This window comes from Malaya genurostris, chromosome 3 (genome assembly GCF_030247185.1).
Source record: "Malaya genurostris strain Urasoe2022 chromosome 3, Malgen_1.1, whole genome shotgun sequence".
NCBI classification, from domain to species: Eukaryota; Metazoa; Arthropoda; class Insecta; order Diptera; family Culicidae; genus Malaya; species Malaya genurostris.
Window position 1 is genome coordinate 251814183 of NC_080572.1, and position 12607 is coordinate 251826789.

Below are 12607 nucleotides of genomic sequence, written 5' to 3' on the forward strand. Positions count from 1 at the left end.
TTTTGAAGGAATAAGCGATATATTAAAGGGAAAGCATCGCTCTGATTGGTCAATCGGTGCAAAAGCGAAGCTGTTGGAAGCACACGATTCTATAAATAGAAGCGAAATTATAGCTAATGTTTCAGTCCTATGCGTAGCATGCTAGAGGTAGGTAGTTGCTAGACAGCACGACAAAAAGTGCCATAAAACGATTTGAAGCTTTAATTGGTATGCTCTGATCTTGTGTCATGCAAGCTCTAATGAAATTCCATGTTATGTCGTTTCGCCAATTGATAACTACAATTTTGAGCGCTTAAGATTATTTCTAAGTAATATAAGATGAACTCGATTGATGATAAAAAGTTTATCGCTTCAACCGAAATTGCAGAATGGTAAAGAAACTCAACGCTATAAAAATAACTGCTTGCATGCAAAACTTGAACACAAGCTTGGCGAAGAGAAGCTTAAATATTGAAATCCGTATCGCAAGTATGTACAATGATATAATTGCAAACATTTGGGATATTGATGTTATTTCTTCGGCTATAAAACAAATACAAATCAGACAAACAATGTTCGATGTTGATTCCTAATCAAGATCGATCTAAACAGACTCTCGTGCAATTGCAGATTCAAAAGTGTGACGTTTGATTGTAGATCATTAGAAATTTTGGTTGCATTGGTCCACATCAATGGCTCGAACAACCCCATGGGATTGATCTTTGTAGTTTTTTGTGTATATTTTGCCTCATCTTGTCACACCTTACCCATGGCATCACTTGTGTGCGTTCTGCTCCATTGAATAACCCGAAATTATGAGAGTTTCAAAGCAAATCTATTGGTCGAGTATAATATTCTAGTTATTTAATGTTTGCTTTCTATTCATCAGCACTATTTTCGAAAAGCGTTTTATTTCCAGTTTCGATTGCCAATTCCGATGAGCCACCCGAACGATGGCGATGATGCAATAACATATGCCATGCAATTGCATAAACTATCAGAAGCAATTTATTACCCCAAAAGATCCGGTCTTGCGTAAAACACTTTCGGTTAAAGTCAATATAAGAGTGCCTGCATTTCTCCCGTTCGTTTCAGTTGACCCGACGGCATCGGTGCATTTGGGAAAACCGAATTAAAAGTCGCAAATCTGCGCCGAAACCTGCGAAATAAAATAAATTAAAAAAAAATGGCCTCCATCGTTGTGCTCAGTTCGGTCTGTTGCTTCCTGTTGCTGACGCTGCTGGTTCCAGTCCGGGCAGCTGATGATCTGAGCTACTTCTTCGGTTCCCGGGCCGTTACGGATGTGCTGTGTCAGCAGAAGACGCTTACCAAAGGAACTTCGACTCCCGCCAGAGTAGGATATACCACGAATTCGGTGAGTTCAGTAGGAAGATCAAAATTTCGTGGTGGTGTTGAACAATGTGAAAATTTATTTCTAGGCTACCAAACTGATCACCATGGTAACCGTGAATGCCGACAGGGAGTCGACTTATGGATACACCGTGCAGATCGAAAGTGGCAACGTGGGGACAAATACAGTGAATTTCAACGTGCTCGGAAAATCGCACTTGCCGTATAACATTATATTTGACTTTTACTGTACTCCGTAATACTCATAAGGCCGTTTTGTGTTTCATGAAGCTTTGAATAAAGCAGTTTTGTGTGTAAACATTCATTGCTTAATAATAAGTACGCAATTGGTCGTAGTACGTCGTACGTAAAAAGTTGAGGTAACTTAAATTATTCCATCCTGTTTTGACCCTGCTAAGTTTTCTAACGTGATCCGTGCATACAGGTTTGTGTCTACGGCTTGTGACTCAAGAATTGAGTCACCTTATAGTGCAGTTGCAGTTGGTTCAATTCTCAGAGGCAATATTTTCAAACATATCTCACCTTTATCGGAAAGAATCTGGTTTGATGAAATCAATTTTTCTTCGTGCATCTACAGTTTCCTTTGATCGTAGCCGCAAGGCATTCTCACATACGGCATGGTTTTGCTAAGCAGTGGAAACCATATCTGTTGAAGGTTATGTCCCCCTGCCACGCCATTCGCAACCTCACAATTGTCTCCGTGGAGAACTCGTCGGCACATTGCCGTTTCGGAATGGTCCGATATAAATCCGAAGGGGGTTAAGTCATCAAATGACAGTGAATTGCCGGCGATTGTGAAATACGTAGAACGATGAACCTAGGGGCAAATATGTTGTCTATATGGCTAGACAACTGGTAGAAGACCGAGAGGATGAGAAGCGGATCTAGGTGAAGAAATCTAGTATGGAATTATCTCAGATCTAACTAAAACTAAAATTATGATGACCCATTTTTCATGTTTGGATATGCTGAGAATTTCGTCCAAGCTGAAGTACTTGACTTAGTCCTCGGTGGGGTCACACCGACAAGATGAAATTTCCTACTTACCAAGAAGCTTGCCAACATCGAAACAAAAACTCCTTGTCGTGACCACGCGACATATTTCACATTGCACAGGCGGCAGTGGTGAAATAGCCACAAAGCAAAAGGTGCGGACGGCAAAAACTAATGCATCGACATCCCACCAGAACTGGTGAAAAAAGTAGCCAAGAAAATGTATCGATTACACACGCCCTATTTGATGCCCGGTTTGTCCGTGGCGCGATATTGTTTTCTGTCCGTTTGCGAGTTGCGCAAAAGAAGCCGCCGGTTTTTAGGTTGATGTTGCACGTGGGGGCATCTGGGGACGAGTGATGGCCATCCCGAGCAAAAATAAATACTGATTGTGGTTTATTTACTGCTCTCTGTGTTTTGTTACCATGATTTACCATTTCTCCTAAATATTTGAGGAAAACGGAAATAAACATTGTTTTCTGAACCTTCCTTAATCTAAATGCCATCCGCTATTTTGAAAACATGTTCGGACATTTTAGCAGTGCCACCAGCGCATATCTTCAATTTGTCGCTCCAGCAGCAATCATTTCCAACTGATTGGAAACGGTCTATAATGTTCCCGGTTTATAAAAAAGGTGACAAATGAAACGTCGTTAATTACCGAGGAATCACGTCGCTGGGTGTTGAATCTAAGATCTTCGAATCAATCATCAATACTACTCTATTATCAGCTTGTCGCCATTATATTAGCAGTTGCCAACATGGATTCTTCTCTGGTCGGTCGGTTGAGACAAATCTCGTTTGTTTCACATCGTTCTGCACCGAGCAAATGTCCAACAAATTCCAGATAGACACGGTCTACACTGACCTTAAAGCTGCTTTTGACTCTGTGAATCACGAAATTTTGTTAACCAAGCTGAGCAAACTAGAATGTACGACCAGATTTTGTCAATGGCTCCGAACATATCTCGTTAACCGTAAAGTTGTCATACAAATTGGAAATACTGTGTCTGAACCATTTGCAAGTATCTCAGGAGTTCCTCAGGGAAGTACTCTAGGACCACTTCTTTTTTCGTTGTTTGTGAACGATGCTGTATATGTCTTAAGACATGGTGGCAAATTATTTTTTGCGGACGATTTGAAAATATTTCTCGTTATTCGCAAAGAAGCTGATTGCCGTGAGTTGCAAAATCTTGTTAATATGTTTTACGAAAATGGATCTCTGTGTTTCTAAACGTTCCGTCATAAGCTATCATCGTACGAGAAGCATGTTTAATTTTAATTACACCGTCGCTGGCACTCAACTGCAACGCGTTGATCACGTCAAAGATCTAGGTGTTATTCTGGATGAAAAACTAACATATACCCGCCATCTTTCAGCAACGATTGACAAAGCAAACCGTTTACTTGGATTCGTATTTAAAATCTCGAGTGAATTTCGTGACCCACTTTGTTTAAAATCGCTATATTGCTCATTGGTTTGTTTAAAGCTGGAATTTGCGAATGTTGTTTGGTGTCCATACAACGCTTTATGGATTCAAAGGATAGAAGCTGTGCAACGTAAATTCGTGCGTTATGCTTTACGGGAACTACCATGGAGTAACCATAGCCTTCTACCGAACTACCATAGCCTTCCACCGTATGAAGATCGTTGTCAACTATTGGGGATTAAAGCTTTAGCTGATCGTCGACGTGCTTCACAAGCCACTTTTGTATCTAAGCTACTACTGGCTGAATATGATGTTCCGGATCTTCTATCACAGATTAACCTGTATGCTCCAGCACGTGTTCTTCGGCCTCGATCATTACTGCACACTGGTCTGCGCAATACCAACTATGCTAGTAACAGCCCGATTTTGGCAATGACTCGCCGTTTCAACGAATTCAGCGATGTGTTTGACTTCTATATGACCTCTTTACAGTTTCATCGTCGGTTGCTATAGCATAAGTTTAAATATTACCATTTTTAGTTAGTTTTATTAGTTCATTCATTAGTCTAGTTAATTAAGACTTGTCAGATGAGCATCGTCCTAATAATAAATAATAAATAAATAAATCAAAATAAATGGTATAATCGATAAAAATGGCACTCACATCTTTATTCATCCCGATACCGATTGTCAGATTTTCATATATTTTTCAGGGAACGAAACATTACTAATGCGTTAGAACTTTTAATTGATTTCGTCTCCAACCCAAAATGCCCGAACCATCTCCCTTACTCCTCCAATAACATTTTGTACAAACGAGTTTTCAAGCGTTGTTTCAGGATGCTAGACCAGACCAAAACGAAGTGGGTTCTATATCCTATCCTATTCTATGCTAAGGAGTGTATCGAAAACAAGCTATCCACATACATTTGTGTTGTACGCATGTATTTGGGATGGTTTTTCATGCTCAGATCACAGCATGCTGTGCGTTTGGTTGACAGCTTTCGTTTGTTTACTTGTTTGTGCGGTTGAAATTCTGCGTTTTCAAAATGTCACGTATTGAAAAAAAAAATGAAAATTAAGGTTCTGGACACATGGCTAAGTGAGAAGGATATTACTGTGTGAAATTTGGCGAAGCGGTTTGGAATTCATCATGTCAATACGTCAATACGTGATTTGGCCAAATAGCAGGAACGAGTGTCGAAATGGTCCAGCGTATAAAGAGGCGAAATCACCTGAAGACCTACAAAAAGCAGAAAATCTCAAAACAAAGTGTAGAAAAGAAGAAGCGAGCAGCAACAAAGGCCCGGAAATTGTATTCGCGTCTTTTGTAGTATCCGGATGCATGCGTTTTGATGGACGATGAGACTTATGTAAAGGAGGACTCAAAAATCCTTCCAGGTCCACAATACTTTACTGTCGTCGCTGGAGAGATTGTGAGCGATGCGGACAGGTCGATTTAAGTGGAGAAATTCGGTCGAAAGGTACTGGTATGGCAAGCAATATGTCCATGTGGTTTGAAGTCAACCATTTTTTACACTACCGGAACTATAAATGCACAAATCTATCGATCCAGAAGAGATTGCTGCCTTTATATAAGAAGCATAGTACACCTCCACTGTTCTGGCCGGATTTAGCGTCGGCTCACTATGCCAAAACCACTCTCAATTGGCTTGCAGAAAAGGGTATAAATTTCGTTGAGAAAAATATCAATCCACCAAATTGCCCTTAGCTTCGACCCATCGAACGTTACTGAGCAATCGTGAAGAGGGTCTTCAAGAAGACTGCTAAGGTAGCTGGGAACAAGCAGGAGTTAAAAAAATTGGGCTCAAGCGTCCGAAAAATGCGATGCAACACTTGTCCGGAACTTGATGAAGAGCGTACGATCAAAAGTTCGAAAATTCGTGAAGGAATAACTTAAATTTCATCCGGTTTTCATTATGCTCAAATTTAACCTCGTACAATAAAGGATAAATTTTTAGGTTGAATAAAATATCGTTTTTTATCATAATTTGAAAGAAAAATTTGTGGATAGCTTATTTTCGATACACTTCTTATCTTATGATGGGAAAGAGACGGTTCTTCTTTCGTTTCAATCATATCGTTGATTGTTCCGGGAGTGTTGAAGGCAGTACTTATTTTAACACATTCGCTCATCGCCTGCCAGTTCTAGAGCTTCATCGCAAATTTCGGAAATTTCTTCCTACGACCCTCAAATCAAATCGTCTTATCAAAAAATACTTTTTTTCAGCGGTTAGTGGAATTAACGAAATTGGTTCTAAAGAAATTAAATTCCATTTGAATAACGAATGGTACACAACGAAATACTATTATCTGTGTCTGTTACAATTTCGTGATATTTGTGGCGAAACAAAGAGATATTAAATGCAATTTGTTTTTTTTTGTATTTGCAGTGTTCCAACATAAACTGCACTAATGAGTCAAAGATAAAACGTAAAAAGATGAATGTAAAATAGTCGTGTGCACTTTGCACTAACTGGCTTTCAGGTGCTAAAATTCCGAAATGAATAATAATTATGATATAAAGGGTGATTTTTTTGCTGGTATCTTTTTGGCAACACTGTTTTTGACAAATCACGCGTGAATCGTGCCTTGTGGTATTGTCATACTTGTTCAGTTTGGTCAATAATTTAATCAAGAATCATCGTTTGGTCTATAATTTAATCTTGAATGGGCGCTGGCAAAGTTGGAGGAAGATCCACTTTTTTATCGAAAAATGGTGTTCATCGACGAAGCTCATTGCTGGTCGAATGGCTCGCCTTCGAAGCGCCATTCGGTCGATTGTTGTGCGGTTTCGACGTGATATTCATAGATCCACACCTCATCACCAATTATGATGCCTTCGATGAATGTGGGGTCACTATCTGCGTTGGAAATCATCTCTTTGGCCACATCAACACGACGCTGTTTTTGAATGAAATTCAGCTTTTTTGGCACCAACCGAGAAGCGACGCGTTTCAAACCCAAAACATCAGTTAAAATGTGTTCGGCTGATCCAACAACACAGCAATCTCTCTAATCGGTACAGAACGATTTTGCAACACGATTTGCTTTGCCGATTCAATGTTTTCTTCAGTAACAGATGTTGTTGGGCGGCCAGGGATCTCATCATGATCCAAGCTTGTACGACCACCTTTGAAGCGTTTATACCACTCGTATGCCTGTGTTTTTCCTAGACATGATTCACCAAAGACCTTTTCTAACATTTTCAACGTTTCGGAACACTTAAATCCATTTGCAACACAAAATTTGATGCACGCACGTTGTTCTCCATTATAAAAATCGCCACACGAAAATTGTTCAACTTCTTTGTATAGACGCCAAACAAAAACTCTTCGTACGATATGCGTCAAAATTTGACAGAATGTGTATAAAAGTGTTGCCAACGTTGAGAAAATACAAATTTACCGATTGGACCAATGCGGGAATTTTAAAATGAAAATTCTGGTTCTTTTTTGATCATAAGGTATATAGTAATACACTTTACTTCTGGACATTCCTTATTCTTACTGGATGGACGAAACTTACGAAAGATATGTAGATTTGTAGTCTGTAGTCATCTCATATATACGAACCGAGCCCGATCTCGACTCGTACCTTTTGGACTCGGTACGGGTTTCGTGTGAAAATACCCGAAACACGATAAGTTGTAGATGTACAATTCACACAAAATGCAAGGCAAAATTAGTTCTTTAGATAAATTTCAAAATCAAATCACAAAATTCCGTCACAACTATCAATAACCAGTATTGAAACCACATAAAATACTTGTTACGTCGTCGTTTTCTCGGGTACTTACTCGCATCAGTGACCATCTTTCCCATGGCTGTCGCGATTGCGTTCCAATCGGCAAGAGTCAATTCGCGATTGTCGGTTTTCTCTCTGTGTGACCGACAGTCGCCAGCACAGAAGGGTTGGCCCACAAAACCAAGATATATGGAGACAATTTGTTTACCCTACAAATCTCATCGCTTCCAATAAGGACACGGCACCGTGGTGATTTCACGTAGACTCACCGTGCCACGATGTTCGATGCTATCGAGAAAGAAAAACAAACGGGCACAGAAACACAAACGATGGTTGGTCCTAGGTTGGTCAGCATCGCACTAAACTGGCATGCAATTTATGCGATATTCTTCAATTGCTTTCCTCGTCTCACGTGGATGGTATTACTCCCTCCCCCCTGGTACCATACAGTTTATTGTTACCCGATATCTGCCCATCTCAGCATAATCCACAATTTCTCTATTTAGGTATATTATTATGGCGTGACTCGATCGCTTCCCGATTGGATGCGTTCGGACGCATGAACTCTAATAATGATTTTTATTGGAAAACGCTACCGCGTGGCTGGACTTTTTCAGTCAGTAGCTCAGCATTATGGGATTGTTTTTGTTCCACAGAAATTTTCAACAATAAACGCAATCAACTTTTTACCTCATGGCCGGACTCAACATTCAAGAAATAGTGTCCGCATCGGAATTATATTGAGTAAGGGAAAGATTTATAGAATTATTATCTACAATACTCAGCGATGTTTGAAAATTCATCCATTTACATTAATGGTTATTACTCTCGAAGTTAGTTTCCTAATGTTGTACTTTGAAACATTGTAACACACTTTCTACTCGCCACACTCGTCAAGTTTGATTATCTCCGATCACCGGGCTTCAGAATGTCTTATCTCCGCAGGACGATCGAGCCTAAAATTAGAGGGCCGCCAAATTGACAAGTGATGCCTCGCAGCGGTGGTCCACTTCGTCTCGTCTCTTCGGTCCATCGCCGCCTCACCACCTTCTCCTGCAAGTAATGCAACCTTCGTGTTTTTGCTTTGTAGTCGGCAGGCAATGAAATAATTGTAATAAAATATTACGACAGGGTCTTGGCAGGGTATGTCAGTCTGTTCGCTGCATGCTCGTGTTCTTTCTTTGGCAAGCCGCGCCTTCGTCGTCTTCGTAGTCGTCGTTCATCTGACGGAATTGTCCGAGCAGTTCGCATGCGAATTCCTGAGGACATAAATTTGGCTACAAAGTACAACGAGGATGGAAGTCTTCTAACTCGACTCGAGTCCGTTTGCTTCCTGACTTCGTTTGGTTTGTTTCGTTTCTTCGACTTTGGCACAGATGCAGATGCAACCAGATTACATCTTTTGGTGAAATTTAAGCAAGTGGTGCCTTTCGTCTGGTCCCATTGATTTTTCAAGATATAAATTTTTCAAACGTTTTCGCTCTAGTCAAGATGTTACTTCGGATCGATAAATTTGCTGAGTTGCTTTCGTCGGAATATTCTGTTTTTTTTTGCAACAATTTGTTTATGCCAGTTTAAGCATGACGATATTCGTAACAGCAGTAACCAGCTGTAAGGAAGTGAGCTATCGACCGAGGGGAGAGATTAATCGATGGATGTGAAGGGATGTTTGGTGAAAGCACCATTATCCTTGCTGGTCGGTGGTGAATGTGTTGAATATAGTTGACGAACTTTTAAGTTTGTGAAAGTGCTTTCGAATGATTCCGCTATTCCCCGCAAGGAGAATGCGGTATCTGCTTTGCGTATCTTTGGTTACATTTTACCTTTCTCTTTCAAGGTATTTTGTTCGTTGAAGTATGCCGTAAAGTTGTTCATCGTGTTTTTGGTTTTTCATAGTTTAAAATTATTACAATCTCACATTAAATCTAAACCACTAATATCAACTTTTACTAGAATGGAAACAATGCACGAATATGCCATCGAAATAGTCACTGAAAATCGATTACTACTATTTAATTTAATAATTGAGTTAATGGACTTCTTTTTAGCTTATCTTATATAGAAAAGCTATGCATCCATTACAAAAGCCAACAGTTTCCACCCTAACTGCTGTCAAACCGTTTGTTTGAAGCTAGTTTCGAACCTAGTTTTAACGTTGTTGAACTGAAAATCGAGTCAGTTTCGAACCTGATTTTTATATCAGGTTTGCTCAAACCCCCGTTGCTAAGTACGAAATCAACACAGTTTCGTGAAAAGTGTTTGTTTGATGAAACTACCCTGGGCAAGTTTCAGTTTTCTCAAGCGAAAACGACATAAGTCTCTTCCTCCAGCAGGCATAAAACCTCCTCATCTTTTTTTTTCAACATTCACATTCATTCACAAGCTAACATAGCATACTTCAATTAGAAGTTAGCCAAATTTTGTGCTAGGGCAGATCACCGTTTTTAATATTCTTACTTTTCGTCTTTGACTCATCAGTGCAGAGTTAAGCATTAAGCTGTAAGCAGTTCAATTTGAACTGCTCTGAACTGATGAGTCAAAGACGAAACGTTAAAAATATTGATAGCATACCGAACACCCTCAAACTTTAATACAGTAAACATACGCATTATGCATGAATAATTTCAATCTTTGGTCAAGTTTGAAAAAAAAATAGAATAAATGAACGTCTGAGAGTAGTACAAAACTGATCAAAATCAGATAATGTGTAAGACGAATTTCCCAACCTGTCAGATTTGAATAAAACTTTCTGGACATGTAGACTTTGTCACAAAAAGGCTCTTTGTATACTAGGTTTTTCTAAAATTGATCTAGTTGTTTTTTTTTTGGAAATGGCAAACATTTTTCAAAGGAAGTTATTGTCTAAAATCAACAATCCTACAGAAAAATGTTCTACAAGTGATTTTCAAAAATTTAGTCAAATTTTTGAGTAAAAATACTGAAAAAAATAATATTGGGTCCTACAATGAAATAAATCGATAAAATAAATTCAAAAGCGATTGAAAAAAATTGCCATTTTTGATTCTGATAGGTTATTATGTTCCCTACCAAGCGTTTATAACTATCAGAACTAATTGGCTCAAGTGGCACGCTCCCCTAGTTATTTAAAGATTTGTGCCTTTGAACCAAGCGTTTATAAAGAGCAGAATGAAAATTTCAAAGAAAAAGGATATTCTTACAGAAAGATTTTTTTTTTTGGTCTAAACTGAAACTTTTCGGTATCATTTTATTGAAAACTAAACTAAACTGTGAGTCAGAATCATTCAAGAATCCAATAAACCATCTCAGATTTGACTTTCTGGACATGTAGACTTTGTCACGATAAACACCTGTGCCTATTTTTTGTTCCTGAAATTTATCTATATTTTTTTGAAAAGGGTCAAACATTTTAATAATTTTCTTTGAATAGTTATTGTCGTAAAATGACAAATCCTACAAAACAGTGTTTTCTAAGTGATGCTCACAACATTGGTCAAACTTTATAGAAAACTTTAAACATCCCACACTGCTTAAATCAGTTTTAAAAATTTAAATTGAAATTACAAAAGGCACAACACGTTGACTGCCACGACCATTCTCAGAATTCCGGTCTAAAAAGCCAATTGCATTTAATCATTTTATATTATTAAAGACTATATGTTTATTTATTAATAAAATTTCTGTTCATGTCGCCAACATTGATTTTTTGTTCTCTTCCCAGAAGCCATCTATCCATATTAGCACTGATATGCTACGAGTTTAAGCGTAGCTACGCGACAATGGCAAGTAAACACAGTACGAGATAACTCGTAGTCGGCGTCCTAGCAAAGAACGGAATATACGAGTTATCTCGTAGTTGGCAGTCAACGTGTTAAATAACATTTTGTTCCAAGATAGGTGAATATGTCTGCTTCCTACCGTCCATATATTTCAAAATGGTTTTAATTCTAATTTTCTAATTCTAATCTAATTTTCTGATTAAAACTATTTTTTAGTTTCAATGTGGATTTTTTTCAGTATTTTTATTCGAATAGTTTACTATTTTTTGAAAACCACTAGCACATAACTAACTTTTTGTAAAAGATCAATAAAAATAGTTTGGCCCTTTTCAAACCGCAATTACACTCAAGTCTTTTTTATGCGGGGGATAAATACCGCATAAAAATATCTGATATAAAACCGCATAATTTTGAAAATTCGCGAAAATAAATCACATAACTGAATCCTGCACTGAAAAGAATTGATTTTAAAAATTTTATAGTTCTGGGTATCAAGTTTTGAAAACAGTTTGAAGTTGTCTGCACATGACAGCTTCCGACACTTCAAAGAGAGACTGGTTTTGGTTGTTCTTGTATAGAAAAGCTATGTATCCACTACGAACGCCGAAGGGAGTTGTCACTTGCTAAGTCTCTTTCTCTAGCAAGCATAAAACCTCCTCATATTTTTTTCCTCTATTCACATCCAAATGATACAATAATTAATTAGAAATAAATAACATGGCATACTTCATTTAGAGGTTAGCCAAATTTTGTGCTTGGGCAGATCAACGTTTTTATTATTTTGACGTTTCGTCTTTGACTCATCAGTGCAGAGTTAAGCATTAAGCAGTTCAATTTGAACTGTTCTGAACTGATGAGTTAAAGACGAAACGTAAAAAATTCTGATAGCATACCGAACACCCTCAAACTTTAATACAGTAAACATATGGACTATAAATAATATCTTAGGTAAAGTTTTTAAAACATACAATAAATGAACGACTGAGAATAGTACGGTACTGATCGAATTCAAACAATGTATAAGACGCATGCCGAGAAAAATCGTATTCAAAGTTAGCAGCACTCTGTCAAATTTGAAAGAAACTTTCTGAACAGGCAGACTTTGTCTCGAAAAGCCACTTTTTTAAACTTGGTTTTTCCAATATTGGTCTAGTCGGTTTTTTGAAAAGGGCAAAGCGTTTTTTGTACCAATTTTGTTCAAATAGTTACTGTCGGTAAATGAACCATCCTACGAAAACGTGTTCAACAAATGATTCATTGGAAAATTAGTAAAATTTTTGATTAAAAATGCCGGAAAAATTCCTAATC

General features: G+C 38.1%; 1 protein-coding gene across 1 annotated transcript; it reads left to right on the forward strand.

The window, feature by feature from the left end:
• Positions 1–1074: 1074 nt before the first annotated feature.
• Positions 1075–1648, forward strand: LOC131436107 (uncharacterized). The gene is made up of 2 exons (XM_058604602.1): positions 1075–1354; positions 1419–1648. Exons 1-2 carry the CDS (start codon positions 1166–1168, stop codon positions 1587–1589), a joined length of 360 nt encoding a protein of 119 aa, XP_058460585.1. The 5' UTR covers positions 1075–1165; the 3' UTR covers positions 1590–1648.
• The last annotated feature ends 10959 nt before the right edge of the window (positions 1649–12607 follow it).

Bases quoted from the DNA above. Each gene is read 5' to 3' on its own strand.
- LOC131436107 (XM_058604602.1), top strand. From the start codon at position 1,166: ATGGCCTCCATCGTTGTGCTCAGTTCGGTCTGTTGCTTCCTGTTGCTG. The intron at 1,355-1,418 runs GTGAGTTCAGTA...ATTTATTTCTAG, and splicing joins TAGGATATACCACGAATTCG to GCTACCAAACTGATCACCAT.